Below are 14,395 nucleotides of genomic sequence, written 5' to 3' on the forward strand. Positions count from 1 at the left end.
TTTTCTTCAGTAGAAATAACAGTCAGATCCGGCATCCTTAATACAGATGAAACTTCATAATCAGAGTTTTCTCGAACATTCCTTTAGAACGTAAATAGCAAATTCTTCTTTTATTCACTAAATGCTTATTAACAGTCTTACTCTTCCAATTAAAAAAACTTACAGCTCTACGATTCCCTTTTCGGAATCTACTATAAATCTTTCAATTAGTGTTTCCTCCAATATTCTGTTTAAAACGCATATAGCAATATTTTCCTTTATTTATCCACATACTTATTCCACATTAAAACTTAATAGTTCCACGATTCCTTTTTCGGAATATACTATTAATTTTCCTCTGACTGTCACATAAAAAAACTTAAGTTCCTCCGAACCTAAATATCTCTCGGCCTGTGTTCTAAATTCCTTCCGAACGCTCTCTTGTTTACAGCCGTTACTCAGATACCGAAAGCTTTCAATTGTCAGCTGTCAATCACTCATCAAACTTCTCGGCGAGCATGCGCACTCCGTAGCAAGCGAGAAACTAAGTACTGTATAATGGCTGACACGTTGTCTCCCTTAGCGACAAGAGAATGTCCTCATAAAACACAAAACTTAATATTTCAAACCATAATAAATTTGTTTAAAGTAACACAACTATTCAAATCCGGTAAGTACATTAAATTTTTAACTGCTTTACATATCACTTTTAACAAAACAATTTCCATAACGGGCACATCGCAATTGCCGACAATGCGTGTTATGAAAACAAAACTAATAAACATACCAACATAAACAATACGTAAAAATATTCAGAATTTTAATTATGATTATTTTTACAAACTGCCAACTCAGTCTTCAAAAGCTAGATAGGGTTAAAAGGCCTCACCCTATAAGGGAATAAAAAGACGTTAGCTTATTATTATTTCTTCGGTATTAAAGTCAGTAATATTCTGACACAATTTTAAAAAAGAAAAAAAATGCTAAAAAAAAGCCATTCAACAAGACAATATTCATGTTCAAATTTCATAAAGTACCATTTCTAAGGTAATTCAGAATCTTCCTACAAAATGTAATACAGCATTGTTCTGTACATTGCAATAGCATATACATGCTGCTCTTGTATCAAAAGCAATCGATAAGACCACTTTTAGTTGTTTATCATGTCATGTGTTAAACATGTTGTGATTTTGCTGGACAAGTAAAGAGTAGTAGTTTTTCTATACAAAATATAGCAGGGAAGTGAAATTGGAAAATTTTAGCACTAGGAGTAAGTGCAAGAATATCTAATATTATTATTATTATTATTATTATTACGTGACACCTCCAGGGAGTCCAAGGACTCATCGCGGGAGGGCACTCTACTCTACTTCGCTAAATGTATCTCACCCTCTCCGGTACTACTTAATTCTCCAACTTCATTGAATCATTAAACGACACATACCTTGGTAATTCTACTTTATCCGAAACATCATCAGTTGCTTCTTCGTCCTGGGTATCCTTTTTTTGTTTCCGGGATAGTAATCGCTGTCTTCGTTTTAAAGCCTGTTCTTCTAACTTTCCAATTGCCTCCTCAGAACTCATCACTACTTCTCGATTTGAATTCTGTAGATACTAGCGACACCCCAGTGATAACAATAACTGCAGCTGTCAAACGGAATGTGAAAAGGGTTTGTTTAAGCATTGATGCATACGTGCCGATAAATATATATATATATATATACTTTAGTAAATCTGATTGGGATACTTAAATAATGCTACCATTCTTTACTACATAACGAACCATACGGAATGTAAAGCAGTAGCGCACTCAGGATTTAATCTTGGGGGGGGGGGGCTGATTGGGAAGACGATTTGAGAATGCACTGTGACTGAGCATCTGCAATGATCGCTAATTCATAAGTAGTATAGAAATAGAAGACACGACACAACATAAATTAAAAAAAAATGAATTTTAATTAGGAAAAGATTTTTGGAAAATTTTCTAGTATTTTTCCCCTTTTTCTTTGGGGAGCCAGGGCCCCGCGGCCCCCCCCCCCCGGGTGCGCCACTGATATAAAGTTTAAGTGTAAGTACCGAGCTGTTGGTTTTACTGAAAGGGTATTTTTTTGTACGTGAAAACATCCTATGCTGTTTTTTTCTAATACTTCTTATACGTGAATGATTTCATGTATCGGAATCTAATCCAAACACCAGCTAAAACGATTGGTGGTGATAAATATTGATTTCTTGTAGGGACCAGCGGTTAGCCTCGCGTATCTTCATCTATTGAATCTAGAAAAGTCACATGATCTGTGCATGTTTGTGCAGTGTCAATGTATGGCATCCACCGAGAATACTTTTTCTTTATAATTTCGTATAAGAGAATACAGAAAAAATGTAAGAGAGATAAGCTCTGTTATAAAAGTAGCTAAACAGAAGGCATGGGAAGATTTTGGTAAGAATATAGAAGATAAATATTAGGACAGTGACAAAATGTTCTGGAGGCTATTGATACAGCTTAGAAATGGGGAAAAGAGCACTGTAAAGGGAATCAGCGATGATACAAATGACATGAAACTGAAAATAAAGATGTTCTGGATACTTGAAGTAATTACTTTGAAAGACTTAAGTGAAACAAACAGTGAGAAAACATGGTAGAAAATATTCAAGAGGAATTTTTTTATCACTCCCCTCAGGAATCTTTGTAAGCCCATATTACATTAATACTGTGGGTGGGATAATGATTATTTCCTTTTATTTTTTTTTACTTGGCCTAGAAACCTTGCTGTAGATACCAGACGGACTTTTTTTAAGGCACTTCAGTCCTCCAATAAGCAGGGAAGTGGTTTCATACCAAGTGATGGAGTTCATCTTCCACTTTAAGACAGGCACAAACATCAATGCCCATGGCAGGAATTGAACTTACAGCCTGTTGGTTGGAGAGCAGATACACCAACCACTCAGCCAGCCAGGCTGGTTATGTAAGGATTACATATTAATATTAAGATTAAAAAAAAAAAAAAAACACCAAAAGCTTGAAATGTGGAAAGGTATCTGAAGTGATGATATATGACAATGCTTGGATATGGAAGTATAAAGTTTTACAATGGCTGAACGGCATAATTTAGAAGGTCAGATTCTGGATTTTAGAGTAAAGCTCATAATTTCCATTTATTAATAGGGAAACACAGAGGATCTCTCCTCTCCTATTTGGTTCAAGCCAAATAGCTGTTGTCAGGATTTCATTTCACTTTATTTAATTTAGATGAGGAAATTATGGCACTATAACAAGGATCTATATTAAAGTTCTGTAGATTTCAAAAAAAGCATACAAGAAGATGTCATGAGAAAAGATACAATTATATGGGATGAGTGGAACATTTTATAGACCAGTGCATAGTCTATATTTAAGTTTAAAACTAGCATTTAAAATTGAATGAAGTACATGAAGGTGGTCTGATTTAAAATCAGGTATAAGTCAAGGGTGCACTCAGCGATATCTACTGTAAATTGGGATATCAAACTCAGCCCTTTTACATTATGTAGATAATGTATTCCTAAACAAATTCAGTGCAGAGTCTCCAGAAGTTTTTAATTAAATTGAATAACATCTATAACAAATTTGGCTTGAAATTTAAAAATAAAAAGACCAAGCCTATGAAACTAAGCAGGAATATAGAAAACTTCAACTGAATTCTCACTGTTGAATCTATATACAGCAATTCAAATATTTCAGCATTTAGGCAAATTTTAGTGAAGATGATAAATTAAATATGGAAATAGATAACAGAATAAACTGAGTTGGTATGGTGGGAAGATTTCCAACCAATGAAGTTCAGTGTTAAATAACTGGGTTTTTATTGGGTGTGATGTTATCGCAAATAAATTATTAGTTTTGTCACAAAAAAAAAAGGTGTGGCTTCATTAAGGTAAACAAAAAATGTATAAATATAAGATTAGTAACCATAAACTAAAAAGAACACCAATGAAGCTTGTAGGAACTATTAAAGTATGGATAATTGAATGATTGAAACATGGGAGGTAGCATGAGTCAAGGGCTATTCAGTATTGTTTGTAGTTTTTTTTTTGTTAACCTATAGTACACTAGTACTGTTGATGAGCAATGAGGAATTTATTCACATTTAACTTAATTAGGAAAAGATTTTTGGAAAATTTTCTAGTGTTTTTTTTTCCTTTTTCTTTGGGGGCCGGGACCCCGTGGTCCCTCTCTGGGTGCACCACTGATGTAAAGTATAAGTACTGAGCTGTTAGTTTTACCAACAGCTCAGTACTTACAAGCTGTGGGTTGTATTTTTTGGGAAACACATTGTGAAAGTTAAAGATACCAAGCAATTTTAAACCTGGTTTTACTCCATTTTTTCCAAGTGAGCAAACAGACAAAATGTGAAGTTTGCGCCTGCAATTTATGCAAGACTAGCTGATCCCACAGGTAGTGCAAGACCAAGGCAACTCATGGTAAAGGTGGAGCAAGCTCTGATCACTAATCTTAATATTTATCCTTAATGCCAAAACACATCTCCAAGAAAGGGATGTATGATGTTTTGTATTAAAGGCAAGGGGCCACTACCCAGACCGGTTTAACTATACCCAAGTTAAAAATACTTTCTACATCTATATCTCCTCCTGAGATTTTTATTTAATAAGGTTATAACACCTTATGGTAACTTGTTTTGGTAAAATACTTACAAGCTCTGCATTACTAAATCTTGGTATTTCTAGCCTGGCTCCCACTGATGAGACCTCAATAAAGGTCAAAACCGGTCTGGGTAGTGGCCCCTTGCCTTTAATACAAAACATTATACATCCCCTTCTTGGAGATGTGTTTTGGCATTAAGGATAAATATTAAGATTAGTGATCAGAGCTTGCTCCACCTTTACCATGAGTTGCCTTGGTCTTGCACTACCTGTGGGATCATCTAGTCTTGCATAAATTGCAGGCGCAAACTTGACATTTTGTCTGTTTGCTCACTTGGAAAAAATGGAGTAAAACCAGGTTTAAAATTGCTTGGTATCTTTAACATAACTATACCCAAGTTAAAAATACTTTCTACATCTATATCTCCTCGTGAGATTTTTATTTAATAAGGTTATAACACCTTATGGTAACTTGTTTTGGTAAAATACTTACAAGCTCTGCATTACTAAATCTTGGTATTTCTAGCCTGGCTCCCACTGATGAGACCTAAAATGCGGCATTAACAGCCATAAAATAGACACCTGTCCGGACAGAAATCTGGCCGAAAAATCTGAAAGCATCTAATAAGAGATTTCCAAATATCACACAGGATTGTTCCTTGGTTCTTATTGTGCCATGAGAAAAAAATTACCATACTTGATTATTTTATTTGACAAGAGATGAAGTTGTCTTCTAAGTAGGGTAGAGCTCTTGTTGCAATCTTAGTTGTGTGTGTGAAGGGGGGGGGGGGCAGGGGAAGAAGTGATTAGCTAGACTAGAGTTGTCTTCTCTGTTATGAGCAACATCTCCAAGATGTTCTTTTTTTTTTTCTAATCTCAAAATTTCTCTAAGTCTGACCTATAGAGGAAAGTTCACATCAACAGGGAATTCTGTATATCCCAGGATGCTTGTAGAAGGGGATATTATTATTATTATTATTATTACGGGCAACTCCGAGGAGTCCTTAGGCTCATCGAAGGAGGCCCTAAATATCATGTCAAGAACTAGTCAACATTTCCACAGTATCATACTTTGCTTTGAACTCATTCACAGTCATGGCACCCACTTATTCCACTCATTCACCACTCTCCAAGTAAAAAACCTAGCTCTAATACTCTTGCTAACTGCACTCTTGCTCAGTTTCCATCGATGGCCCCTAGTTCTCCCACCACTAGACCTGTTCTGAAAAATTTCTTCTGAATTAATCTTGTAAAAACCCCTTAGTAATTTGAATGTCTCAATCATATCACCCCTTTTCCACCTATCAACCAGTTTCTGTAACCTATAGATCTTCAACCTGTTCTCATAAGGTTCATTCCATAGACCAGCTATCATGTTGGTCATTCGCCTCTGGATCCTCTCTACCTCCTTCCCATCAAGAAGAAACCCTGGCGCCCAGATCTGGGCACAGTAGTCAAGATGGGGGGGTCTTATCAAGGCCCAATAAAGAGGAACAATAACCTGCTTATCTGTGCTCATCAAGTATTCTTCAGTAACCAAATGATCTGATGAGCTGATTTAGCCACTTTTGCTATGTGCCCCCTAAACTTCAACTCCCTATCCACCAACACTCCCACATCTCTGGCTTTGTCAGTTTCCTGGAGTACAGTTCCACCAATGTGGTATACTGCTGCTAATCTTTTCACCCCAAAATGCATAACCTTACATTTTGCTATATTAAACTGACATCCATTCTCCTTAGTCCAGTCTGTCCAAATCATCCTGCAAAATTTTGACATCATGTGTATTCACTATTGCTCCTACCCAACTTTGCATCATCCGCAAATAAATGAACAGTTCCTCTCAGATCCTTTTCTATATCATTAATGAACAAATTAAAAAGCAGTGTTCCAAGAACAGAACCCTGTGGCACACCACTAGTCACAGGCCTTCTTTTTGACTCTACTCCTGAATAAACTACTCTGATATCTCTCCATCAATCACCCTCCTATCCATCTCACCAATCCTATATCCATCCCCATGTGCTATAGTTTACTGATTAGAATTCCATGTGATATTGTCTTGAGGAAAGCAGAGAAGACTGTATAGTAAGAATAGGTTTATAAGTCACGCTGATATGAGATTTAATGAGATTTTAGATTTTTCATGGCAGTCTTCCTATGTATGGAATGGAAACAGAGTCTCTGTATGCAGGATTTCACTATGGAGGAGGATTAGAGAAAAGCAATTTTTAGATACCCATCGAGAGTCATTTATTCAACATTAAATAAATTTATGTGGAATAAGTGAGAAAATTAGCCAAAACATTAAACTAGCAATATACAAGGTAGTGTTCAAACACTAATTTTATTTCGGGATTTGAAAGTTGGGCAGAAGTAAAACAATTAATCAAAGAATATAAGCTACAGATATGAGACTTTTGAGAAAAATTAGGGGAAGGAGTGAATAGATGGCATCAATTCAGTGGCAAAATCATATTAACCCGGCGTTAGTAAGGTGGGGTATCACAGAACCCAACGATTTTAAATTCACTATAACTTTTTGGCAACACATGGCATTGGGTCATGCCTCAGTATAGCTTCCCCTCCCGTAACCCGCTACTTGACGCCATAGACTACAGACTGTTGTGCGCATGCAAGTTTAGTGTGCAGAGGTGTAAAGTGTTCTGGGGTCCACCAGATCCCACCTTACCAAAAGTGTGACTATATTTACTTCCGAAACATAAGTTGTTTTCATGTATATTCTACTAAAATATTATCATTACTGCTGGGTCTTCTATATTTTTACATACCAACTATAAGCAAATACGTTTTCGTTAATATTTAGAGGGTATTTTGAGAATAACATCTTTTTTTTTTTTTTTTTACCAGATGAGTTACGAGCAGGAAGAACAGAGGTTACATCAACTTATAGATGATGCTTTGACAGACGAGGAGCCATTTAACGGAAATGATGATAGTGATATTAATTTAAAATTAGTCAGTAGAGTCTGATACAGAACAAGACTATGAGGAAGAATCTTCAGAGGAAGAATCCACAGAGAATCCACTAATATCGATTAAAAAGATATGGATTTCTATAATACACTACATTATTTTGGTGGGTCTGTGGGACCCCACCTTACCACTTTTGTTACATTTTCCCACCTCACCAGCACCAGGTTAAAAATGAAGATATTAGAAAGGAACTTTATATCGTTAGCATTGGTAGCACACCAATTATGACGACATATTAGGAAATTGATGATGGCGATTGGGGATAGGCCATATGTTGTCTATCTATATATTTTGATATCCCATTTGGTCAAATGGATAATGTTTGCTAATCTCCAGCTTTCAGGCTATGAGTGCGAATGCCATTGGGGAATAGATATTTGTGAATTTTCTTCAATGGTAAATAATTTTTATAGTTTGTTATGAGACTACTATCTTGCTTACTGGAGTCAGAGTGTCTTAATAAAAAGTATCATGTTTCATCTGTAAAGCAGGATTCATGTAATGTCTCTTCCTTAGTCCGCTAATGGTACATAAATATGGTATAGATTTTCTTCTTATTATTATTTTTGGCATCTTATTATTATTATTTATGATAGGATGGTTGATTTGGGTCCTCCCAAATCAACCATCCTATCATACTTTCCTTGAATCTATTTACCCCCATTTACACTCTTTTATGAGTTGATGTTAATAAATAAATTTAAAAAAAAAAAAACTTCTCCAGTAGTGGTATATTTATTGAAATATTAGTAATTTGGATATTAAACTCATGATATTATATTTTGAATTTTTCAGTTATTATTTTTTCTGTTTTAGATACATTCAAGATGGAAAGCAGTATTATTTCTGTTGTAATACCAGCTGCAGGCATTGGCAACAGAATGGGAACTCCTATACCAAAACAATTCTATCCAGTTCGTCATAGGCCGCTTATTAGTTATACTGTGAAAGCATTCTTAACGTAAGTTATTTATGATTGTGTCAATGTTGTTGTTGCTAATGCATATAATAATATTTATGAGAACTATTAGTTCTCATAAATCTATCCCATCCTATCCCAATGGCTTTACAGGCCTTTAAGGCCCACAACCTTCCAAGCATGCTTGGATTTCGTAACCGAAATACGAGGATAGAATGGTCACTCCTATGCCTCAAGGTATTCTTGGCTGTATCCCTGTGTGTTCAAGGGGCCGGTTTGCCTGCTTGCGGGATGAAAAACACCAGATAAACTGGCGGAAAAAACCCTACTGCCCGCGCCCAAGACCGGCTAACTTGGCTATGGCTGAGGAAGATCCTTCAGCTCCTCACGTCTCCGACGGGAATCGAACCTAGGACACTCCTTCCCCAGGCATATGGTTGCGAAGCGCAAAGCCACTAGGCTAACCGCGCGGACTAGTTCTCATAAATATTATTTCAAAATTTTAATGCACCAACCTTTATCCAGTCTTAAAAGGATTATTCAATTCAATCAAAAAAAGTAGAAAAAAGCCACCAAAAATTTGAAATGCAAAAAGACAGCTAGAATAGATGATATTCAATCAGAAATGGTCAAGTATGGAGGTTTAAAAGTTTTGCATCGCTCAGAGGGCTTGGGCAGAAGGTCGAATTCCAGGTGATTGGAGTAGAGCTGTAATAGTTCCCACCTATAAAAAAAATGAATAAGTCTGAATGTGAGAATTACAGAGGAATTTTTCTACCAAGTGTTCCAGGTAAGATTTATGATTTATGCTTATTTCAAGTAAGCATACTTGAAAAGAGGTTGAAAAAGATTGTGGAAGAGAAACTTTGAGAAGAACAAAATGGGTTCAGGCCAAATAGAGGTTGTCAAGATCAGATTTCCACTTTATGACATATAGTTGAGAAATCATGGGAACATACAAGAATCTGTACTTACGTTTTGTCGATCTGCAAAAAGGCATATGACATGGTGCTCAGAAAAAAGTTTTTCAAAACATTACAATTATATAGGGTAAATGGAACATTATACAGAATCAGTACATAACCTATATTTAAGTTGTAAGTCAGCAGTAAGAATTGAAGGCAATACAGGAAAGTTAGCTTGATATAGAATCAGGGATTAGACAATCATCATCTATATGGATCACATTATGAAAGAAAGTTGCATTAAACTGGATGTTAGAATCGGAGTTATCAAACTTAGCTCTTTGCTTTATGCAGATGACGCACCTTCTAGACACATCTAGTGCACATCTCCAGGATTCTCTTAATAAATTGAATAATAGCTGTAACAAATTTGGCATGAAAAGCAGCAATAAAATGACCGAGATTATTTATTATTATTATTACCACCCCAAGACCTCATGGAGTCAAAGATTCATCTGGGAGGTCCTTTTATCACACACAGAGCTCATCATACCATGTCTTAAACACACTCAAACTCCTTGCAGATAACACTCTCAGGCAAGGCATTCCAGTCATTCACAACTCTGCACGAAAAAAACCTGTCTCTCACTCCCCTACTCACACCCTCTTTATACAGTTTCCAGGGATGACCTCTGGTTCTCCCCTGATCTCCCACTATTTTCTGTAGAACTTCTTCAGCATTGATCCTATAACACCCCCTTACCAACTTGTAAGTCTCTATCATATTTTCCCTCTTCCTACTGTTCACCAGACTCTGCAAATCACATCTTCTCAATCTTTCCTCATACTTGACATTCCAGAGATCAGAAACTACCTTAGTCAGTCACCTTTGGACCCTTTCCAACATTTCTTCTTCCTTCTGAAAACCAGGTGACCAAATCTGGGCACAATAGTCCATGTGTGGCCTAATCAAAGCCTTATACAAAGGAACAAGAATCTCCCTACTTCTACACGTCAGTGTCCTCCACATCATTCCCAGAAGCCTTTGTGTTATCTTCACAATTTTGGCTATGTGTCCCCTAAATTTCAGATCCTTATCCACTATCACCCCCAGATTTCTTATTTCCTCCACGTCCAACAATATATCCTCACCAAGCTTAAATTCTGCATCCCATCTTTGTTTTCCAAATTTTAAAACCTTATATTTTGCAACATTGAACTCACATCCCCATTTCCGTGCCCAATCACTCAATTTATTCAAGTCTTCTTGTAAGGCCGCAATATCTTCTCTACTCTTCATGGTTCATCCTAACTTTGCATCATCTGCAAACAACTGAATATCTCCATCCAAATCTTCACTAATATCATTAATATACAAGTTAAACAGTAATGGCCCTAAAACAGACCCCTGAGGCACTCCACTGGTGACTTTCCTTTTCCTGGATATCACTCCCCCCCCCCCCCCCATACACAACTTGTTGATACCTATCAGATAGCCAGTCTCCAATCCAATGCACTAATCTAATATCCAACCCCATCTGCTCTAGTTTGAACATCAACTTATCATAAGGTACTCTATCAAAAGCCTTTGTGAAATCCAAGTGTATTACTGTGTATCCTTCTCCTCTATCCAAGGAAGCAGTCACTTTATTGTAATAAGTGAGTAGATTACTAAAACATGACCTCCCTTTAGAAAATCCATGCTGTCTATCAAAGATAATACCATTGTTGTCAACCCATCTCTGGATCCTAGTTCTCTCTGGATCCATTGTGAATGGTGAGCCTGTAGAACAAGTAAAATATTTCATCTATTTAGGTGCAGTTTTTATTGAAGATGGCAAGTTAAATCTGGAAATATATTTAACTTTAAAATAGACAACAGAATAAGCAAAGCTGGTATGGTGGGTAGCTAGCTGCATAAATTCATATGGAATAAAAGAGAAATTAGCCAGAACACCAAATTAGTAATATACAAGATAGTGTTGAAACCAATTTTAAGTTATGAATTTGAGAATTAGATTAATAAAGCACTCAAAGATTGGAGACCACAGATATGAGGATTCTAAGAAAAATTAGGGTAGCAAACAGATCATATCAATGGCAGAATCATATTAAAAATGAAGCTATTAGAAAGGAACTTGACATTATTAGCATTCAAGAATGTGTCAGCAGAGCTAACCTAAGGTGGTATGGCCACTTAATCGAATGGGTGAGGAAAGATTAGCAAAACAGGTGTTTTGCCAAATGGCAGGAAAGAGACCCATTTCATATCATTTCTTATTTTAGGAGACATTGCATATGTTTTTTTTTGTTTTATTAAATTAAATTAGGTAATGCTTACCTAATTTAATTATATGCCATTATTTACAAGAGAAGCTAAATTTAGCACTGTAATTCACATTGCAAGAATAATTAAGTGAACTTAACTCTGTGTTAAAACATTGTGATATGAAGAAACGCTATAAATTCTACTTGTTTCATAACAGAATTATAAATAAATAAATTATTATTATTACGTGACACCTCCAGGGAGTCCAAGGACTCATCGAGGGAGGGCACCTGCTCTACAAACTCTGTCTCCACCACTCAATTCACCAACTACAATGAACCACAACTACACCAGTGCCATCATTCATCTGCCAACCACCACCACTAGTATTTTCACAGACAATCACAAACATCTGTGCCCATGGTGGGATTCGAACCCGCAGCCTTTTGGGTGGAGAGCAGATACTCTAACCACTCGGCCAACCAGGCCGGCTATCCTGCATTATGAAAAGAACTTTGTAAGCATTTCAAGTAACGTAGTGAAACCAGTAATGGCAATACCGAACAACAGACTAAAACAGGAGTTACTTTACTGTATTTCCAAGCATGCACAGAAATAGGAGAATGGTAAATTTTTTATTATGTATTTTCAATATATGATGATTGAACAGAAATTAGAAGAAAAGTTAGAAATGGAAGAATGAGAGAGGAAATCCTTAAAAAAAAAAAAAGACGTGAAGTTCGTTGTAGTTATTAATCCATATAGGATTTATTTAGTTAAAACTGAAAGAAACTTTATGGTTTTCCAGTTCATATAGAAATGGATTGAGTAAAGTTTATTTATAAGTCATGTAATGGATTTATTTAGAAATTTCAGACTGAAGGGTGATTTCACATTGTTGATATGGTTTTAGTTATGCTGAGAAGTAAATTCATTTCAGACAAATTATGGAGACTACAATCATGTTAGAAATAATTATTTTAATTTCCATAATTTGTCTGAAATGAATGCTGATCACCGTGTAACACTAAAGTGAGAAGTAAATTCATTCTAAGGTGATGAAACTGTTGTATTGGTTTTAGTAATTTATTCAATGAAGCTTGCATTAAACACTCATATGGAAAGTAAATTAAGTTACTGAAGTGTTTTGGAAGCCAAGATCTGTTTTTTTTTTTATTTTTCATTATTCTGCGATTTTAGGATGCAGTAAGTAAGTAACTGATTTATGGTGCTCTTATACAGGAAAAAGCAGTTTCTGTATTAACTTTCCTCCTGTATGAATCCAAGAAAAAGTTCTGCTGAAAGCAAGAAACTAAAATTTCAAAAGTTTCGACTATATTGAAAAATAACTGTTAGCTTGGGAAAAAAAATGAAGATGAGGTATTGTATGTCAAGCTGTTTGGAATTGTGATCTAAAGAACATATTGGAACTTACATAGTTAAGTTATACTAATTTTATGTACTCTCAAAAAATTCTTGATGCAGTTTAGAAGAGATCAGTTTGATTGATTAATGATGCCTCGCTCGCAGACCCTCTTCAGCTACTGTCTCAGGCAGTCAGTTACTGAACTAGGCATTGTTTAGCATAACTAGCATTCACAATACTCCTCATTCTTCTAACCCTACAGCAACATGAGAAAATGCTGCCCACCCTCTTCAGTTGAACTGTTTATTCACTAAAGTATTCTTCCACTACTACAAACTCCAGCTTTTTAAGAAGAATATCAAGCAGTTATTTTCTTCTTAACCACAGTTCATGTGGTATATATTTGCAAAAGATATTGCAGCCTCTTGAGTGTGGAAATATTTAAAAAAAAAATAATTAACAAATTTTTTTTAGATTCGAGATTTAGAGGTGCAAGAGGAGAGTGTGTTTCAAATATTGAGTATTCTGGATGTCAATAAAGCTGTGGGGCAGGATGGAATTTCACCACAGGTTTTGAGAGAATGCTAAAGAACTGACAGCCTCTGTTGACCTGGGTTTTCAGTGAAAGTCCTGCTATGGGAAAGGTACCCAAGGAATAGAAGGAAGGTAAGATAGTGCCATTGCATAAGGGTGGTAGCAGACTGGAAGTGTCAAATTATAGACCAGTTTGTGTTTCATCAGTAGTAGTTAAGATCTTGGAGAAATTAGCGAGGGACCATATACAGCATTGGCAGATGAGGGTAATGTTATCTGTGAGAGTCAACATGGATTTGTTAAGGTGCACTCTTGCTTTAGTAATATGATTGCCTTTTATAATAACGTGATGAGTGATTGATGAGGGAAAGGCATATTCTGCCATTTCTTTGGATTTTGCAAAGGCATTTGACAGGGTGCCACATAATAAGCTGATATTTAATTTGCAGTACATGGTTTTAGATGTCAGGTTAGTCAACTGTTGTTCTCAAATTTGTTCCCCAGGATTTGAAGGGGATAAATTAACTGTGGAAAGGTTAGTACAGAGGCAGATAACAAAGATAATTTCAAGACTATACAGTGTTGGTTATGAGGATTGGCTGAGGGAATGTGGACTGCAGAGTTTGGTAGATAGAAGAAGGAGAGGTGATATGATTGAGACTTTTAAACTGTTGAGAGGTAGCTACAGGGTTGACACTGGGGAGTTTTTTTTGCTTGGTGGAACAGGGGGGAAGGAGTAAGGACAAGGGCCTTCCCTGGAAGTTACAAAAGGAAGCTGTGAGTAAGAG

General features: G+C 36.1%; 2 protein-coding genes across 6 annotated transcripts in view; one reads left to right on the forward strand and one right to left on the reverse strand.

The window, feature by feature from the left end:
- The window catches only part of LOC150093160 (coiled-coil domain-containing protein 12), a 54,353-nt gene extending 52,635 nt beyond the window's left edge, over positions 1–1,718 (reverse strand). The window contains exon 1 of the mRNA XM_090413871.1: positions 1,424–1,718. Within this exon, the coding sequence (XP_090269997.1) occupies positions 1,424–1,563 (140 nt within the window). The 5' untranslated portion in view covers positions 1,564–1,718. The remainder of the gene's footprint in view (positions 1–1,423) is intronic.
- LOC150093161 (D-ribitol-5-phosphate cytidylyltransferase-like) overlaps positions 548–14,395 on the forward strand; it is a 132,050-nt gene continuing 118,202 nt past the window's right edge. For 2 of the 5 annotated variants that reach the window (XM_090413865.1, XM_090413869.1), the window contains exons 1-2: positions 1,389–1,427; positions 8,431–8,575. In XM_090413865.1, coding sequence (XP_090269991.1) covers positions 8,442–8,575 — 134 coding nt within the window. In that variant the 5' untranslated portion in view covers positions 1,389–1,427; positions 8,431–8,441. Of the gene's footprint in view, positions 650–1,388; positions 1,428–1,628; positions 1,650–2,604; positions 2,666–8,430; positions 8,576–14,395 lie in introns of those variants that run through there. The other 3 variants (XM_090413867.1, XM_090413866.1, XM_090413868.1) reach the window with 3 other exon arrangements.

The sequence above is a fragment of the Typopeltis vanoorti genome, chromosome 24 (assembly GCF_054136105.1).
Source record: "Typopeltis vanoorti isolate ZY-2024b chromosome 24, IOZ_Tvanoo_1.0, whole genome shotgun sequence".
NCBI classification, from domain to species: domain Eukaryota; kingdom Metazoa; phylum Arthropoda; class Arachnida; order Uropygi; family Thelyphonidae; genus Typopeltis; species Typopeltis vanoorti.